At 49.4% G+C, this 15,537-nt stretch overlaps 9 protein-coding genes across 9 annotated transcripts; 6 read left to right on the plus strand and 3 right to left on the minus strand.

The window, feature by feature from the left end:
* Window positions 1-7: 7 nt before the first annotated feature.
* On the minus strand, window positions 8-343 carry RBP1 (peptidylprolyl isomerase; the record flags this gene model as incomplete). The annotated part of the gene is made up of 1 exon (XM_024859908.1): window positions 8-343. The coding sequence occupies one exon, from the start codon at window positions 341-343 to the stop codon at window positions 8-10; it is 336 nt and encodes a 111-aa protein (XP_024711860.1).
* A 693-nt stretch (window positions 344-1,036) lies between these two features.
* Window positions 1,037-2,869, plus strand: C7M61_004590 (uncharacterized protein; the record flags this gene model as incomplete). Its single annotated transcript, XM_024859909.1, has 1 exon — window positions 1,037-2,869. One exon carries the CDS (start codon window positions 1,037-1,039, stop codon window positions 2,867-2,869), a length of 1,833 nt encoding a protein of 610 aa, XP_024711861.1.
* Window positions 2,870-3,334: 465 nt separating this feature from the next.
* On the plus strand, window positions 3,335-5,122 carry TOM70 (protein channel; the record flags this gene model as incomplete). Its single annotated transcript, XM_024859910.1, has 1 exon — window positions 3,335-5,122. One exon carries the CDS (start codon window positions 3,335-3,337, stop codon window positions 5,120-5,122), a length of 1,788 nt encoding a protein of 595 aa, XP_024711862.1.
* Window positions 5,123-5,626: 504 nt separating this feature from the next.
* On the plus strand, window positions 5,627-6,640 carry TEP1 (putative phosphatidylinositol-3,4,5-trisphosphate 3-phosphatase; the record flags this gene model as incomplete). The annotated part of the gene is made up of 1 exon (XM_024859911.1): window positions 5,627-6,640. One exon carries the CDS (start codon window positions 5,627-5,629, stop codon window positions 6,638-6,640), a length of 1,014 nt encoding a protein of 337 aa, XP_024711863.1.
* A 358-nt stretch (window positions 6,641-6,998) lies between these two features.
* Window positions 6,999-7,625, minus strand: C7M61_004593 (uncharacterized protein; the record flags this gene model as incomplete). The annotated part of the gene is made up of 1 exon (XM_024859912.1): window positions 6,999-7,625. One exon carries the CDS (start codon window positions 7,623-7,625, stop codon window positions 6,999-7,001), a length of 627 nt encoding a protein of 208 aa, XP_024711864.1.
* A 1,206-nt stretch (window positions 7,626-8,831) lies between these two features.
* C7M61_004594 (bifunctional diacylglycerol cholinephosphotransferase/ethanolaminephosphotransferase) lies at window positions 8,832-10,025 on the plus strand (the record flags this gene model as incomplete). The annotated part of the gene is made up of 1 exon (XM_024859913.1): window positions 8,832-10,025. The coding sequence occupies one exon, from the start codon at window positions 8,832-8,834 to the stop codon at window positions 10,023-10,025; it is 1,194 nt and encodes a 397-aa protein (XP_024711865.1).
* A 156-nt stretch (window positions 10,026-10,181) lies between these two features.
* TOM22 (Tom22p) lies at window positions 10,182-10,613 on the minus strand (the record flags this gene model as incomplete). The annotated part of the gene is made up of 1 exon (XM_024859914.1): window positions 10,182-10,613. One exon carries the CDS (start codon window positions 10,611-10,613, stop codon window positions 10,182-10,184), a length of 432 nt encoding a protein of 143 aa, XP_024711866.1.
* A 2,102-nt stretch (window positions 10,614-12,715) lies between these two features.
* Window positions 12,716-13,189, plus strand: C7M61_004596 (uncharacterized protein; the record flags this gene model as incomplete). The annotated part of the gene is made up of 1 exon (XM_024859915.1): window positions 12,716-13,189. One exon carries the CDS (start codon window positions 12,716-12,718, stop codon window positions 13,187-13,189), a length of 474 nt encoding a protein of 157 aa, XP_024711867.1.
* Window positions 13,190-14,195: 1,006 nt separating this feature from the next.
* On the plus strand, window positions 14,196-14,969 carry C7M61_004597 (uncharacterized protein; the record flags this gene model as incomplete). Its single annotated transcript, XM_024859916.1, has 1 exon — window positions 14,196-14,969. The coding sequence occupies one exon, from the start codon at window positions 14,196-14,198 to the stop codon at window positions 14,967-14,969; it is 774 nt and encodes a 257-aa protein (XP_024711868.1).
* Window positions 14,970-15,537: the final 568 nt, after the last annotated feature.

Below are 15,537 nucleotides of genomic sequence, written 5' to 3' on the forward strand. Positions count from 1 at the left end.
CGGGAGCTTAATTAACGCCCAACAACTCGACATCGAAGATCAAGGTGGCATCAGGTGGAATAAGACCTGGGAAGCCTCTAGGACCGTAGGCCTCGTGGCCTGGAATGGTCAACTTGGCCTGAGAACCAACAGACAACTTGGGGATACCAATGTCCCAGCCCTTGATGACCTGACCAACACCAATGGTGCACTGGAAAGGCTTGCCTCTGTCACGGGAGGAGTCGAACTTCTTGCCGTTCTCCAAAGTACCGGTGTAGTGGATGGTGACGGTGTCTCCGATCTTTGGGAAGACCTTTCCGTCGCCTTCCTGGATTGTCTCGATCTCGGTAGTTTTAGGAGCCATTGCGATAAAGGAGGATGAAAACTGTCTGCGGCAGGTAGCTATGGAGGGGTTGAATACGGCAGATCTGCTTAAGCGAGCTAGCATTCAATGAAGAAGAGAAGGGAATGGAACCGACATTGCCTGAGTGAGGGATAGCCGTATGGGAGGTACGGGTGTGTGGTGAGATGCGAGCGACGCTTTGGGCCGGGAGCAGTGACGTTTGAGAATATTGCTAGCGGTTGGTGTGGGCTTATATGCAGGATGCAATTAAGGCACCACTTTTTTGCTAGCTGGAAGGTGCTTTGTGGAGGCGTCGGGGAAGGTTTGAAGATCTGGGACGTTGTTATGGCAATTGCTGTTTGGTTATTTATTCTTGGAAGCCGCACGTGACTGGAGTCAAATGGCTGCAAAGCCTCCTTCTCCGTGCATCTGGCACCACAGCCGGGAAACCAACACAGCCCAATTCTTTACGAAACTCTACCACTCGTTTAAGGTTCTGTACCTGGTTGTTGCGGTGTTCATCACGTCACAGGATTGCTTTTTTTGTGTGTTCTGGGTGCAGCTTGCTCTGCTGGTCTGTCTACACAGTGCGACTTATCGCAAATTCAATCAATAAGCCTACTGTGCAAGAGGGCAAAACAGCTTAGAACTGCGTTATCGGCGGCTCTACAATTGCACACCCGTCAACACTGCCATATACAGCTAGAGTGAAAAATGGGCATAGACGTTCGTGTGGATGTGGACCGGCGGGAGAATGGCGGGACCTTCACCAACTACGATGTGATCCAGGGAACCGTCCGTCTCACCACTACAACTTCGATATCGTTAACGTACATCCAGGTGAAGCTTGAAGGCGTGGCTACCACACAAATGACGGTTCCTCGGACGTTGAAGAGGCGGAAGGAGAAGGAAAACAGAGAGAAGCTTCTTCAGGACGTGCACAAGGTGCTCTACGATTCCGTCATTGTCTTTCCGCCAGAGAACATCCGGAATGTCTCCAACTCCAAGGAATTCACGTTGACGCCGGGCGATTATACCTATCCTTTCCAATTTAAAATACCTTTGAACAACTCGTGTGTAAAGACACTGGGCATCACGAACAAAGTGCTGTTCAGCAGAGACAATCGACTGGTCTTGGTGAACAATGGCAATTTCAACACCAATTTGATCAAAAACGTTGCTCAGAATTACTTTCAAGCTTATTCCAACCAGGGCCAGGGTCCTCCGGAAGTACCCAAGAACCAGACGTATCATGTAAATACCCAGCTTCCACCGTCCATTAGCGACATGGGTCTGTTCGCCAGTGTACGTTATTACGTCAAGGTGACGTGCAAACGGTCCTCTGTTTTCAAGACCAACATCCGAGCGTTCGATCCATTCACTTTTCTTCCACTTGATTTAGACAGTCATAACCGCCCGCTTTTCGAGGGACAGCAGTTTGAAGAGTTCCGGGAGGTGTTCTACAGGAAAGACATGGTGTTCAAGAACAGAATCCCCGAGATTGTGGGCATCAAGGTGTCGAAGAAGCCACCTGCTGACTACAAAAAGGCCCTCCCCAGCACACCTCCGCTACCCCAGAGGAAGTCCTTTTTATCGTCATTTCTTGGAGGCACTCCATCACCACCGACTCTACCGACAAGACCTTCTTCTTCTCGAAGATCCAGTAATAGCAGCACGACTACACGGCAAACCAGCGCTGCCTACGAAATCAGCGCCTCCAATGTGCCTTTCAGTTTTGAGGTTCGCTTCAAGTACCGCTCATACCTTATACCCTCGCATTTGCCCACATTCAAGCTCTACTTGTTGCTGCACCACAACCCTGCAAGGTACTCGCTTGCTCAATATGGATACCAGGAGGAGTCGAACGGTCTTGGTGTGATCTACTTCCAGAAGCTTACAGTTGAGTTGCGCAGCACCACCAATATCACTGTTTTAGAGACGGATGGTGCTGGAGAAGTTATCCACCAGGGCAAGTCGGAGGAGGTGATTCAGTTGTGTAACAATACCTACCAGAACCTCCAGTTTGACCTTCACGATGCCAAAAAGCTGCGCTCGTCGTCAGCCACAAGCAGCAGCTATGTCGATACCAACGTGCATGAGCTCGAGATCCCTCGCAAGTACTTTGACAACTGCACTCTTCCAGATGGCCTTGCACCCACCTTCAAAACGTGCAACATCACGCGAAAGTACAATCTTGTCATCGTTGGCGGCTTTCTGAGCGAGCGAATCAGCGATTTCAAGGACCGTGCTGAGGTGGAAAAGAAGGTCCGTTACGTGGACTTGTTCTGCCCTGACGTCCAGGTGCTTTCTGGCCTCAAGCTTACGTCGTGGCTCCACTCGAATGCCTCCGAGTCGAATGTAAGCAGGACGTCCGATCTGAAGCCCTCGCTTCCTGAGAGACCTCCGTCCAGCCTGGGAACCGAGGAGCCTGCTGCCAATGGAAAAGAGGCCGAGAGCCGGCTTCCTACGTATGATGATGTTGTGAGAGAGAGCTCGTACCAGGACGACGGCGAGCACTTGCGGGTCCGCCGGCGGTACCAGAATTAGGTGAATTGGGGTGAAAGAGTGAGATTCATGGGTGTGAGATCGTCCAGTTGGGAGGAGCTTCTTGAGATTTCCAACACATACGCGATCAATTTCGAACAATTGTTACCCGTTCATGTCACTTGCTGAATCCTCTAATAGCCAAATTGCCAAACCAATCGCCACCCCAGACCAGTATCAGTCGCCCTCGGGCTCATGGCTGCAAACTCACGTCGACCTGCATATACCCCGTCCCACGGTCCTCCAGCTGGAGGCCACCGCCACCACCCCTAGACTAACCCTAACAGACAAAAGACCGTTTTTAGCCCCCAGAACCGCCTCTCGTTGCCCCCCTGCCTTTCCCCAGCCCAGCGCCTCCCGAATCGGCGCGGTTGCGCTCTCCCTATTTCTCGACTTCTCATTCGCAAGTTTTTCAGGCTACCGAAAAAAACCCACTCCAAAGATCAACCAGTCTCTTTTCCAGCGATCATGGCCGAATCAAGCTTTTTCGCCAGAAACAAGGCCGCCATAACCCTCGCGGTGCTTGCCAGCGCAGGTGCCGTCGGGGCTTATTGGTACTATGCCCAGCAACAGGAGCAAGGTCCATCTGACAAGGACGAGTCCAAGAAGAAGAGAAGCAAGAAGAAGAAGAAGACCACCGAGGAGCTGGCCGAGACCGCTACCCCAGGCGACGACCAGCCTCCTTACCCTGTCAACAGCAAGAAGGAACCAGACTTTTCCGACGAGCAGGTTGCCGAATTGACGGATGCTCAGAAGGAGGACTGGGCTGTTGCCTTGAAGACCACAGGTAACGCTCTTTACAAGCTGCAGAAGTTTGCCGATGCCATCAAGTTCTACACCGCTGCTTTGCGTGTCAAGGAGGACCCCGTGTTCTACTCGAACCGCTCTGCGTGCTACTCCTCGTTGGACGACCACGAGAACGTCATTGCCGATGCCAGTGAAGCCATCAGACTCAAGCCCGACTACGCCAAGTGCATCTTGCGCCGGGCCTCCTCGTACGAGGAGTTGGAGCGCTACACGGATGCCATGTTCGACTTGACCGCCTTGACCGTTTACGGTGCTTTCAACTCCAAGTCTGTCGAGCAGCGTTTGGAGCGTGTTTTGCAGAAACACTCCATCAAGCTTGTGGAGGAGCAGATGCGTAACAGAGTGCCCCAGTTGCCCTCTGCCGTGACATTGGCCTCTTTCTTTGGCGCTTTCGTGCACGAGACCAGCCCTGAAGGTGTCTCTGCTGAGTCTACTGGCGCCGACCGTCTCTTGTGGGAAGCTGCCGATGCCATCTACTCCAAGAAGGCTGAAAAATACGACGAAATCGACACCTTGATCCACAAGGCCACCACCGCCTACGAGGACGAGAAGGTCACCGCCTCTTCTCCTAACGCTACCAAGGCCACCATTGCCTACGAATACGCTGTACTTACTGCGTTCTTGAAGTACGACCGCGAGACCCTCGCTACCGTGCTCAACAGAGCGTTTGAGTTGAAGCCCAGAGCCAGAACCTACGTTGTCAGAGCCCTTGTGAACGCCGAAACCTCCACCATGGACCTGCTTCTCTCCGACTTCCAGAAAGCCGAGGAGATCGAGCCCGAGAACCCAGACAGCCCCTACCATAAGGGCCAGCTCTACTACCTCCACGGCGAGCTCGACAAGGCCGAGGCTTGTTTTGTGAAGGCCAAGGAGTTGAACCCTCAGAACCTCTTTGCCTACATCCAGCACGCTTGTGTCGTCTACAGAAAGGCTCAGTTTGACGATGCCGTGCGCTTGTTCGACGAGGCCAAGCTCAAGTTCCCTACTTCTCCCGAGGTGTTGAACTACTACGGTGACATTCTTGCCGACCGTGGCGACACCCCAGGTGCCATCAAGCAGTACGACATTGCCATTCGTTTGCAAAGAGACTTGCCTGGTGTCGGTGTCGGTGCCACTCCTTTGATCAACAAGGCCACTTTGTTGCAGAGAGACGGCTTGGACGAGAACGGCGAGACGGCCGATTTGCTCACCAGAGCTGCCGAGATGGACCCTAAGAACGAGGCTGCGCTTATTTCCCTTGCCCAGTTGAAGTTGACCCAGGACAAGGCCGACGAGGCTGTCGGCTTGTTCGAGGAGGCTGCTCGTTTGTCGCGCTCCTTCGACGACAAGGTGCTGGCCACGTCGTTTGCTGAGGCCACCAAGATGCAGTTGAGAATCCGTGCCGACCCGGAGTTGACCAGAAGAGTGAATGAGATTCTCCAGTCCCACGCTGCCGGTGTTCTCCGTTAAGCCGACTGTTGAAAAAGGAGAGCCACTGCTGGCGCCCGCCAGCGTCATCTGTATATACGGCCAATGCACACTATACCGAGAGGATGGTTAAAGTTTGAGTAGTGAGGTTTGAGTTGATGTTTTGCAACCATTTCGACACCCGTACACCAGCTTACCCCAGGTCGTCAGACCCTCCGCCAAAACCACCCAAACGGGGGAAAGTTGGATGTTTCAATAGTTGAGGTGGATGTTGAGGTGTTGCTGAGCTTGGTAGTGGTCTTGGAATCTCTGTGCGACGTCTGTGTGTGGAGGAAAGTCAACATGTGTCTCACAGCTGGCACCATATAATCAACCATTAGAATTTATTGCCACCAACCATCCAGCAATCAGTCGTTCGTCAACATAGTCGATGAACTCAGCCTACAAACTTTGCTTTCAATCAAAACTGCCTCAAGATCTCCCTCGCCTACTCCTCGTACCCTCACTCATTTGGTGCATTTTGCAGCCATTCCAAAACCACAAACCATGTACTTCATCAAGTCCGTTGTTTCCACGCCAAAACATACATTCAAAACCCCTCATACAACGCTCGATCTCACCTACATCACACCTCGGCTCATTGTGGCTGCTGGACCTACAGATACCTCCATTAAAGCAGTTTTCAGAGACAACATAGCCCATGTTGTAGCCCATCTCGATAGGTCCCATGGCAGAGGCAATTGGCATGTGTGGAACCTCAGAGGCGAAGGTCCAGGGTACGCTCTAAACGCCGTGGTTGGTCCTCATTGTTCGTTCAGGCCGTTTCCAGATCACCAGGTTCCCACACTCGAGTTGATGGAGCAGGTTGCGCTGGAGATATACGCTTTTCTCCAGAGTTCCAACAAAAACGTGGCGATGATCCACTGCAAAGAAGGCAAAGGCCGTTCAGGCACGGTTTGCTGCGGTTATTTGATGTACGAGGCTCAGAAACTGGGTGTTCTAGCTGGAGTGGACGAAATGGTTGCAAAATTCACTGTGCAACGAATGCGCCGCTTGTTTGGACCCGGGGTATCGATCGACTCGCAATTACGGTTTTTGGGCTACTGGAAAACGTACCTTGAGGTTCTGGAGGAGCTCAAGCTGGGGTATTGTGAAGCTCCGTTGGTGCTTTCCAGAGTTGTCTTTGATAAGCCTCACAAGTTGCTCAAACGGCTGCGGTTGGCTTTTTACAAGCACGAAGGGGGCGATTTGGCCAGTCTTTTGAGTTTTCCATTTTCCGAAACGTCCAAGAATATACTTCTTGACGTGGATTTGCCGTTGAAGGGCGTTTCTCTCGTGAAAGTTCTGGTAGAGTCTCCTGGCACCAAATGCTACTGCTGGATGAGTCCTTATTTCGAGATCTTGGCGACCAGAAAACGGCCAATTTCTGAAGGGTTGAAAGGAAGTTTGACCGTTTCCTGGGACGAGTGGGACGGGTTCTGGGGGACCAAGTGGAAGGGTCCAGTGAAGTTGTTCAAGTCAGCGGAGATCCACTGGGAGGTGAAGAGAGGAGAAGAATGAGGAAATCGATGTAGCCTTAAGAATGAGATTTTGTTTTGGGCCAATTGACTTTGGAAGGCAATTATGGCGCTGTAGTTAGGATTATAGTCTGGTATTGTCGATAGTTTTGGAGCATACCTATGATGAGGAGCCCATTGAGAAGCCCATTGAGCAGCCACATTAGAATCGTACTCCAATCGGTTCCTTCAATTTTACCTCCATCAATTAGTACGCTACAGACTAACTGCACCCTCGAAGATCATCTTGCATCCTCCAGATTCAATTCATGGCATCCCAGATTTTCACATTCCACACCACATTCCACACCACTTCTCCGTCTCACCCCTTCTACAAACCTACCTCCGATGCTATGCGTATATTAACCACCCCGCTTGCCGGGCCCGACATCCAAGAGGATCTCCCTCAATGCATTCTTGACCTCCTCGGCCCTCGGCGACCGCTTGCCGCCCATCTTGTTCAATGTATACGGCTTGGCAATCACCACATCCTTGAAAACATTGATCGAGTCGTTCGAGAGCCACTGCACGTTTTCCTTGCCGAACTTGGCCGTCAAGTTGTTGAAAATCGTGAGGGCGTGGGCACTCGAGTCTCGTCTTTTCTGATGCTGCTTTTGCGTATGCAGAGGCTTGGGCTTGTCCGGTTTGCTTTCCAGCTTGCCCTCCAGCTTGGCCTCGGGCTTGCCTTCCAGCTTGGGCTGCTCAGGCCTATACCTGGCAATCGACTCGTTCAAGTCAGCCTCGAGCTTGCGGAGATCCACCTTGGACGGACGGGGATGCGAGTATTTATGACTATTGTTGTATTTTTTGTAGTGAGGCGGCACCACTTGCACGGCCTTGACAAATGCAGTGTTGATGATCCTGATCTTGGAAGGATCCAACTTTAATGCTAGAACAGATTGCGACGGGTTGAACGAGTGGATGATCCCTGTGATCTGCTGATCCAACAAGTTGGTGACCTTCACCCGCACGTTGACCACGTCTGACATGCTGGAACGAGGAGTTGCGTAGTTGGTGCTTTCTTAGTTATGCGAGCTCAGATCATGGTGGTTCTGCAATGTGCACGCCACCTACCCAGAGTCTCGTGGGCAGCTAAACCGCTGACCTTATTTATTTGAATTTGGGGAGATAAAGGGATGAAGAGAATGAGCGTTTGGTTTGGGGTTTTGGTTTTGGACGGTGTTCGTGAAATGCCTGTTTGCCGTGTTTGCACCCATTGGCCTACAGTGGTTATGGCCCAGAAGACGTCCTAGTCCAGAGTTGCAATGGGCAATTAGAAAAAGCCAATTTCGATTCGCCAATTCAACAATTCTTCACTTTTTCACAGAAATGACTGGGCTTGGTGGTGTGCCGATCTGGTGACGTAAGCTGTAGACTGATGCGCAGAGATATCGGCTAGGCTGATCGAGCGGCAGTAGTGGGTGATTTACGAAGAGGGTTTCGCTTTTTTGGGGAAGCCATTGCTTTTGTGATGTATAGGTGGAATTGTGGTATTTTCGCTTCAGACGGCCCTGCGTCGTGTGGAAGTGCTAGGTGTTGGTTATTCAGTAGTAGGCTGCAACATCGATCAGACAGACCTCTGGATGTAGATACACTCATGGAGGTTACTCCAAAAAGGCAATTGAAAGGGAAAAGGTTGCCTCTGATCACACTTCAGAAACGAAAAAAAAAACCTTCCACTCCTTTTTCAATTGCAACATCTCTCCTAACCACCCAACCACCATCACATTTGGCTGCGAAACATCCCAGGACCCTGGACCCTGGTTCCAAACCTAACGATGTTTCCCAACGATGTTTCCCAAAAACCTCCTCCCATTCATCCATACCCAAAAACAACGGCCCTGGCCAAACAAAGCGCCAGATTTTTCGTGGCTTTGCATTGTTGAGCATGTGTTTCCTAAGTCGGATAATTCACGTTTTTCACGTCAAACGTGGTGTGCGTGAAAAAGTCACAAATCCAACGGGCCTGCCGAGATAGCACAAAGAAAGCCCGCTGCACCTCAATAAACGTCATATTTGTAGAGATCATTCAAATAAAGAAAAACTGAAGTTTTCAAAATTCACAATTGTACCTCCCCAAAAAAACTCCTCTCTGCCTTATCACCCGTCGCAAGCGGATTCGCGCCGTACTGCTGCTAGCAATACCACGGCTTTTTTACCAAACTACATCCTCCTATCTCCATCACGGTTCCACCATGGGTGTCTACACGCCAGCGAACAAGCTTGAAAACTTGAAGTTGTACAAGTACTCGTCCGAGGACCAGTCCTATGTCTCCAAGTACATCCTCAAACGGTACTGGAACTGGTTCACCACGTTGTTCCCGTTGAGCATGGCTCCCAACTTGATCACCTTGTTGGGGCTTGTCTTCATCATTGTCAGTGTGCTTTTGGTCTTGTACTTTGATCCCTACTTGGACTCCCCTTCGCCCAGCTGGGTCTACCTTGTCCATGCTTTCAACTTGTTCATGTACCAGACTTTCGATGGATGCGATGGGTGCCATGCCAGAAGAACAGGCCAGCTGGGCCCCTTGGGCGAGTTGTTCGACCACTCAATTGACGCCATCAACACCACTTTGCTTGTTATCGTCAGCTCCTCGGTGTTCCAGTTTGGCGTCGGCTACAAGACCCTCTTTGCGCAGTTCTCCGTCTTGGCCAACTTCTACACATCCACATGGGAGACCTTCCACACTCACACGTTGTTCTTGTCTTGCGTGAGTGGTCCCGTGGAGGGCATGCTCCTTTTGGTGTTTTGCTTTGCTCTCACTGGCTTCATTGGTCCAGGCTTGTGGACGGCTCACTTGTTCGACTTGGACTTGACCTCCTTGGGCTTTGGCTTGGGCGAGTACTCTCTCGATGTCTCCCACTTCCTTATTGGTTTTGGTTTTGTCGGTATCTACTTCAATGTGGCAGCTGCAGCCGCCAATGTCGCTAAGAAGTACCGCTCCAACACCAGGTTGTCCAGAGACACGGCCGAGACAGAGATTGCCAACGCCAAGGAGGGCTTGCTCCCATTCGCTGCATACTATGTGTTTTTGGGATTCCTCATCTGGAGCTTCCCTGACGTTGCATCCACCTACTGCTACGCTTTGGTTTTCTCCACCGGCAGCACCATGGCATTCTGCGTGGGCCGTATCATTTTGGCCCACTTGACGTTGCAGGATTTCCCCTTTTTCCAAACCCCCACGTTGGTGCCGATTTTACAGACGTTCTTGGCTCACTACTTCATCACTTTCTGTGGCTACAGACCTTCTGTGGTGCTCCCCGCCGTGGTCTGGGGTGGCACCGGCTTGACAATTGGAATCCACACCATGTTCATTTCGGAAATCATTGTGGAGATCACCCAATTCTTAGACATTTACGCATTGACCATCAAGCACAAGAAGATCTAAACACACTAGACTCTCAGCGCCGCAAGCGGTTGCCGGCACCGTACACATTATATCGTAATAAACTTACTATGAAGATTCATTTGTATATACAAGTCATCAAAACGTGACAACTGCCCGGTGGCTCATGAAATGCAGTTTGCTGTTGGTGATTGGTTTTTACTTCTGCTCCTTGGTGCCCTCAGCAGCAAGGGGGTCGGCGCCAGAGGCAATCAAGTCCTGGGAGCCCTGCTGCATGGCAACACCCTTCTCCAACTCCTGGAGCTGCATCTCGGAGAAGAGGGCAATAAAGAATGGGAATCCCAACAACAAACCGGTCGAGGTGATGGCCCACAACAAGGAGCCCGAAGTGGAAATACCAGAGGAGGCATAGCTCTTCAATTTGTTGACGTAGTAGTTGTACTGGGCTCTCTTCTCTGGAGGAACAATGTCCTTAAGGGCCACAAGTCTATCATACAAGGTTTCGTTTTCAATGTCGTCCTCGTCAAAGTCGGACTCGGACTCGGATCCGCTGTCTTCAGCGTAGTCGAAAGTGTGTTTCTGCTCGGTGGCGGCAGCGGTCTCGTCGTCGACCTGGGTTAACTTGACCATGTTGTGAGAAGATTGATGTTAGACTTGTTCTGAGCGTTCCTCACTGTAAGCAATGTCCAAAAAATTTTATGAAGCGCGCACGACGAACGCTTACTTAGGCACCCTATCGATATGATCTGGGGAGATGTTTGGTGATAATATTGAGGATGCAAGAAACTCACAGTGAAGTATAATGAAACCCAGCTGTCACATACCCTCTAATAGGTGACCAGACTTTCCTCGTTACGATATGGACTTTGCATAGCATTACACTTGCCGTTTTGGAAGCAAAAAGGCTTCTACTGCTATCGAGCTCTTGGACCTTTCTCATCAGGCAGCATTAGAAACAACAATTGCGTGACCAAAGCATATTTTTGTCAGGAGTTGCCATTTTGGCTCGCTTCGAAAACCAGGAGGCATATAAAGAGAAATGGTGTCGTGTTTCCAGAGAGCACCGCACCTTAACCCAGACCATGTCGAAGAGAGAACTAGTTGAAAAACCCAAAGTAACGTGTGGTGAAGGGGCCAATGAGGTGACTAGAGTAGACACAGTTTACACATTCACGAACTTTGGGTGCACGTTTGATCTTATGGTGGAGAACTTTGGAAGAGCGGTTGGAACCAGCCTGTACCCATTCAAAGAGTGTTGGTATAAAGCTCTTGAAGACTTCGTCCAAGTAACTGAAACGCAAATTTCAAGCTCAAACAAGCGTTTTGATCCTGAACTGAAGGTCAATTTAGAGTATGCCCGTCTGAACAATGGCATTACTTCGATAGGATCCGGACCTGAGGACACAAAGAAAAAGTTGGTGTTTGAAGTTCGCCAAACTCACCTCAAGTTTGTTGATTCACACCATGAGTTGCCTGCGCCCTCAATCGGTTGCTGCTTTTTGGTTATGGGGAATCAATACGAAATGTTTCCGGGGCCAAAGTTCCCAATGTCTCATCTGATTTATGGGGTTGGATCAGAAGTTTCTGCTGCCTCGTGTCATCACGTCTGCGATACCACGAAGGTCGATCTCCATGCTGAGTTTTTGAATCCGTCTTGGTTTAGGCAGGAGTCCCATCACAGAATTGTCCTTCCTGGGATGGCTTTGTCTGAATTTTTAGCCTTGAGCCTCCGAGTCTCAGGAGCATATAAAAGCAATGAGAAACCCCCACAACCTTTTAACATTTCTCATTTAAAGGTTGATGTACAAGAATTTATAAGTGTGTCGAAGAATGGACTCATATCCAATGATGTACGTCACATTACAATTCTCGACTCCGAGGCACATCACCTTGTGCCGCTCGAGTCAGAGTTTCTAGTGCCTCCCGATTTATTGAAATGCTCACTACCTCAATTTGGGCCATCCTTCTTCAGTGATGATCTATTGCGGAGCTACGGTTTGAAGATTCTGGTGACACTTTCACGCGGCTGCCTCCCACACATCGTTTTGAGTAACTTTCTTGAAGTCAACTTGGCGCGAACAAGATCCGAGGTAATCGATTATAAGGACTCAACAGATTACGAAAGATACGTAGGGGCTTCTCCGTCTATCTTTCCCTTTTATGTTACCAAGTACTCAAGCGACGATCGAACCTTGCAAAAGTTTTTGAGCTTTGCGAAAGATAGTTTGTTTGACACAGAGAATCAGTTCATTCGTTGCCAGTTGCGGTGTTATCCCCATAACGAAGATAACAAGGTTTTACTTTTCGCATTAGAGGGATTGGATTTTGTATTTAGACGTCGTCATCGTTACGACCGAGGTCCGTACCACCTTTTCAGGCCTCGTAGACCTTGGCATAGATTGAGAGGCTGGAAAAAACTGCAAGGGTGTCTCGAGCCCCACGTGGTGGTACGTCTTTCAAGCAAAGCAGAGCATGGCGACCGACCATTCTTGAAGAAAAATCAAGTCTTTGGGTGCTTGATGCTCGGCGAACAAACTCTTGAGACTCTAGAAGTTTTCCCAGATAGACTATGGAATCGAGCTTCTCCGGGCAGGTCTTACCTAATTGGGGAATCCAAGCTTCCACTCTCCGTCCGCATTAGTGATCGTGTAAACGGATGCCTGGGAAGGGTATGGAATTTATCAGCCGTCACAACTGCAGGGGCGAATGTATCCGCTTTCATGAAATTAGAAATGATTATAGCCCAAGGTGATGAGGAAGCGAATTGTCCTCGGGCTCTGAAGGATGTCTGCATTCAACTAGAGCACATCAAGATAGAGTTGATAGAAGTAAGCAGCATGCAAGGCAGAAACAGTCTTAAGAACAGATCTTTGCTTCAGAAAGATCTCAACCCTGCTATTAAACCGTTTTGCCGGAGTGATTTTACAGACAGAACTCCCGGCGATCTGGGCTCTTGCTCAATGATACTACCCGATGAAATATTGGACTGTAAGATCCCGGACGATGTTGAGCCGTACGTTTTGTGCCCAATGTCGCAGAATATGAGAAGTTGCGGATTGTATGGAAGGGTACTGATTTCTATCAATGGAACGAAAGACTTCTATTGGTGGTACTTGGATCTTCGTATCGCCCTCGAGACCGAGGAAGTGAAATCGTGTTTCGATATCAAGCGCTGGCAAGACGAAACCCACTTTTGCTTAGACTGATTTGGAATGGCCTGGGCTCTAGAAGATTGACAGATGGGTTTAAACATTCTGCGCTTCTTTACCGCCATATATGTTTGTAAATAGCGTGACCCTTAATATCGATTCGTTTTCTTTTACATTGAAGTTCGTCTTCCTCCGCCTCGATGATAGACAAGGATAATTTGATCCATGTGCTGAGAAATTTGTCCCATGTGTTGGGAAAGGTTGAGCTTCCTGGAGTTGTCAGCTAGAGTGGTGCATGGTGACTGGAAAATTTAGACCGATTGTTGAGCCTCCTGCAGTAAATACTATTCCCTCAAAAATGGTGATCTTGTAATACTACCAGGGTCGTATATACAGGATACTATAAGTAGCAGTCCGTATATTGCAAGCTACACTTAGCAAGATCTGAGGGAGTTTGAGAAGAGAGGAAGCTATAGCCATAGTTTCATAGTCGCGGAGCCATGAAGATGAACCTCGTAACACTCGTGAGCTGTAATTGAAGACTGTCAGGAGCAATATGGGTTTCTAATGTCTAAGATTCTGATGTAGTGCTACCGATTACTTCAAAACTCCACTATCTTAGCCACCAATTTGACTGTACTGTCGAACAATCTTATGCAACCCAAGCCGGCTCTCGTGTGCTTGCAAATACATCTGAGTGTGGAGAGGATAGGGTCGGTATGGTCTACTTGACCTTGTCAGATACGAAATGGCTGTTGATTCAAACAACCTCTAATACACTTAGAAACAACACAGACCATGCGATTCCTTCCAAGAACTCAGCCCCGTCTCTTTTCCTCGAATTTCCGCAAGAGCTGTCGGTCTCACTATGGGCAGGCCGTGGCTGCAAAATGAGAATGGGTGCAAAGAGAGCCCTCCCCTTTTTTGGTCACACATACTACTATTCCCAACACAAGCTGATACTCCACACCATCTAATTACGTTTATCAGTGCCGCAAACATAATTTAAGTTTTACCAAGCAAATTCAGTCAATCTACCAAGGATATGCACCCAAGAGGTTTAATGTTTTGGACAAGACAGCCGGTTGATGGAAACCAAGCTAACGGAGGAAACGAGAAGTGCCTTAAACTTTTGGGGAAGGTAATTTTACCGTTAGCACTTTTTGCTGGTTTCTTGATCCATCTTGCCTTGACATGTGGAGAGTATCGGGCTTTCCCAAGAGAGAACTGCATTAGGTTTCAACCCAACGGAATTGAAGAGGTAAACACCCAGCTTGGTGCCTTGCCCACATCGTCACTCGCTGGCCAGAGATCAGCCGATTCCAGGAGTCACATCAGTGAGCTGATGGGTAACTGGAGCGAGTCTAATACGTCCCACGCCTTGGCGTCTTCTGTATTCACTCCCGTCGAAGTTGGTGGTGGGAAAGAAGTGGAATTGAAGAGCCGGACCGAGAGACAAGATCAGGCGGTCGGAGACGGGGCGAATCAGGGTGAAACCTTAGTGGATTGCATGCGACTCTGGGAGAAGTACAAGAAACAACACTTCCGGTGCTTTCTATTTCTTGGAGCGCTACTTGTTTACACTCCATGGCTCTTCAATAGTGCCCTCTATGTCCCCTTGATCGCTGGTTTCTATCTCTTGGGAACTGTGGCCTTCTTTTTTGCCTTCTTGATCTTGGATTTACGCGATCATTTGATGTTCCTGAACGAGTGGTTTGTTCTTTATGCTTGTGCAGCGGCCCTTGGTTGTTTTATTGTAGCAACCGGCACAACCGTCATTGAGTTGCAAGCTTACCCTTTGGATCAGGCTCAGCACGAACCAGCGAATATTGTATGATGGCGGCACATTCATCCACACGTATGCCGAGGTTGGTTGATCGAGCGATAAGAGGCACTCTTCGAACGTGTCGGGCTCGATGAAATGTTCAAGCACAGGAGTTGTAGAACATATAACAAGTATGCATCGCTGTGGCACATAGTCCCAATAGCATTCCGTTTAATAGATCCAGAGTCAGCTATAAAGGAAGTTGTTTCCAACGTAAGTCCAAGCCTAGCCTGCTCTACACAATAAGCGGGTGCTGTTGTTGCAATCAGGACGACATAGTGGCGTGAAGTCAATATAGCAGCTCATGGTTCCGCCTCGTGGGTGTCTTCGTATCCTCCCAAGAGCTACATCTTCAGTCCTAAAATACGTACCGTCTTTCCTTTCGTGAGCTCTTCGAGAGATGATCCTACATCGATACATGGTAGAAGAATGTGGCCTTCACTTAAGCACAACGAGAGTGATATTTGTGAACGTGTGAAGCAGACATATGAAGAGCGCCTAGCTTCAGAAGAATTGATCTAGCTTAGAACTTTGGCCCATGGATCCATCATTGTATATTGTCGATCATCAAGACAGGCTC

The sequence above is a fragment of the Candidozyma pseudohaemuli genome, assembly GCF_003013735.1.
Source record: "Candidozyma pseudohaemuli strain B12108 chromosome Unknown scaffold00016, whole genome shotgun sequence".
Taxonomy (NCBI): Eukaryota; Fungi; Ascomycota; class Pichiomycetes; order Serinales; family Metschnikowiaceae; genus Candidozyma; species Candidozyma pseudohaemuli.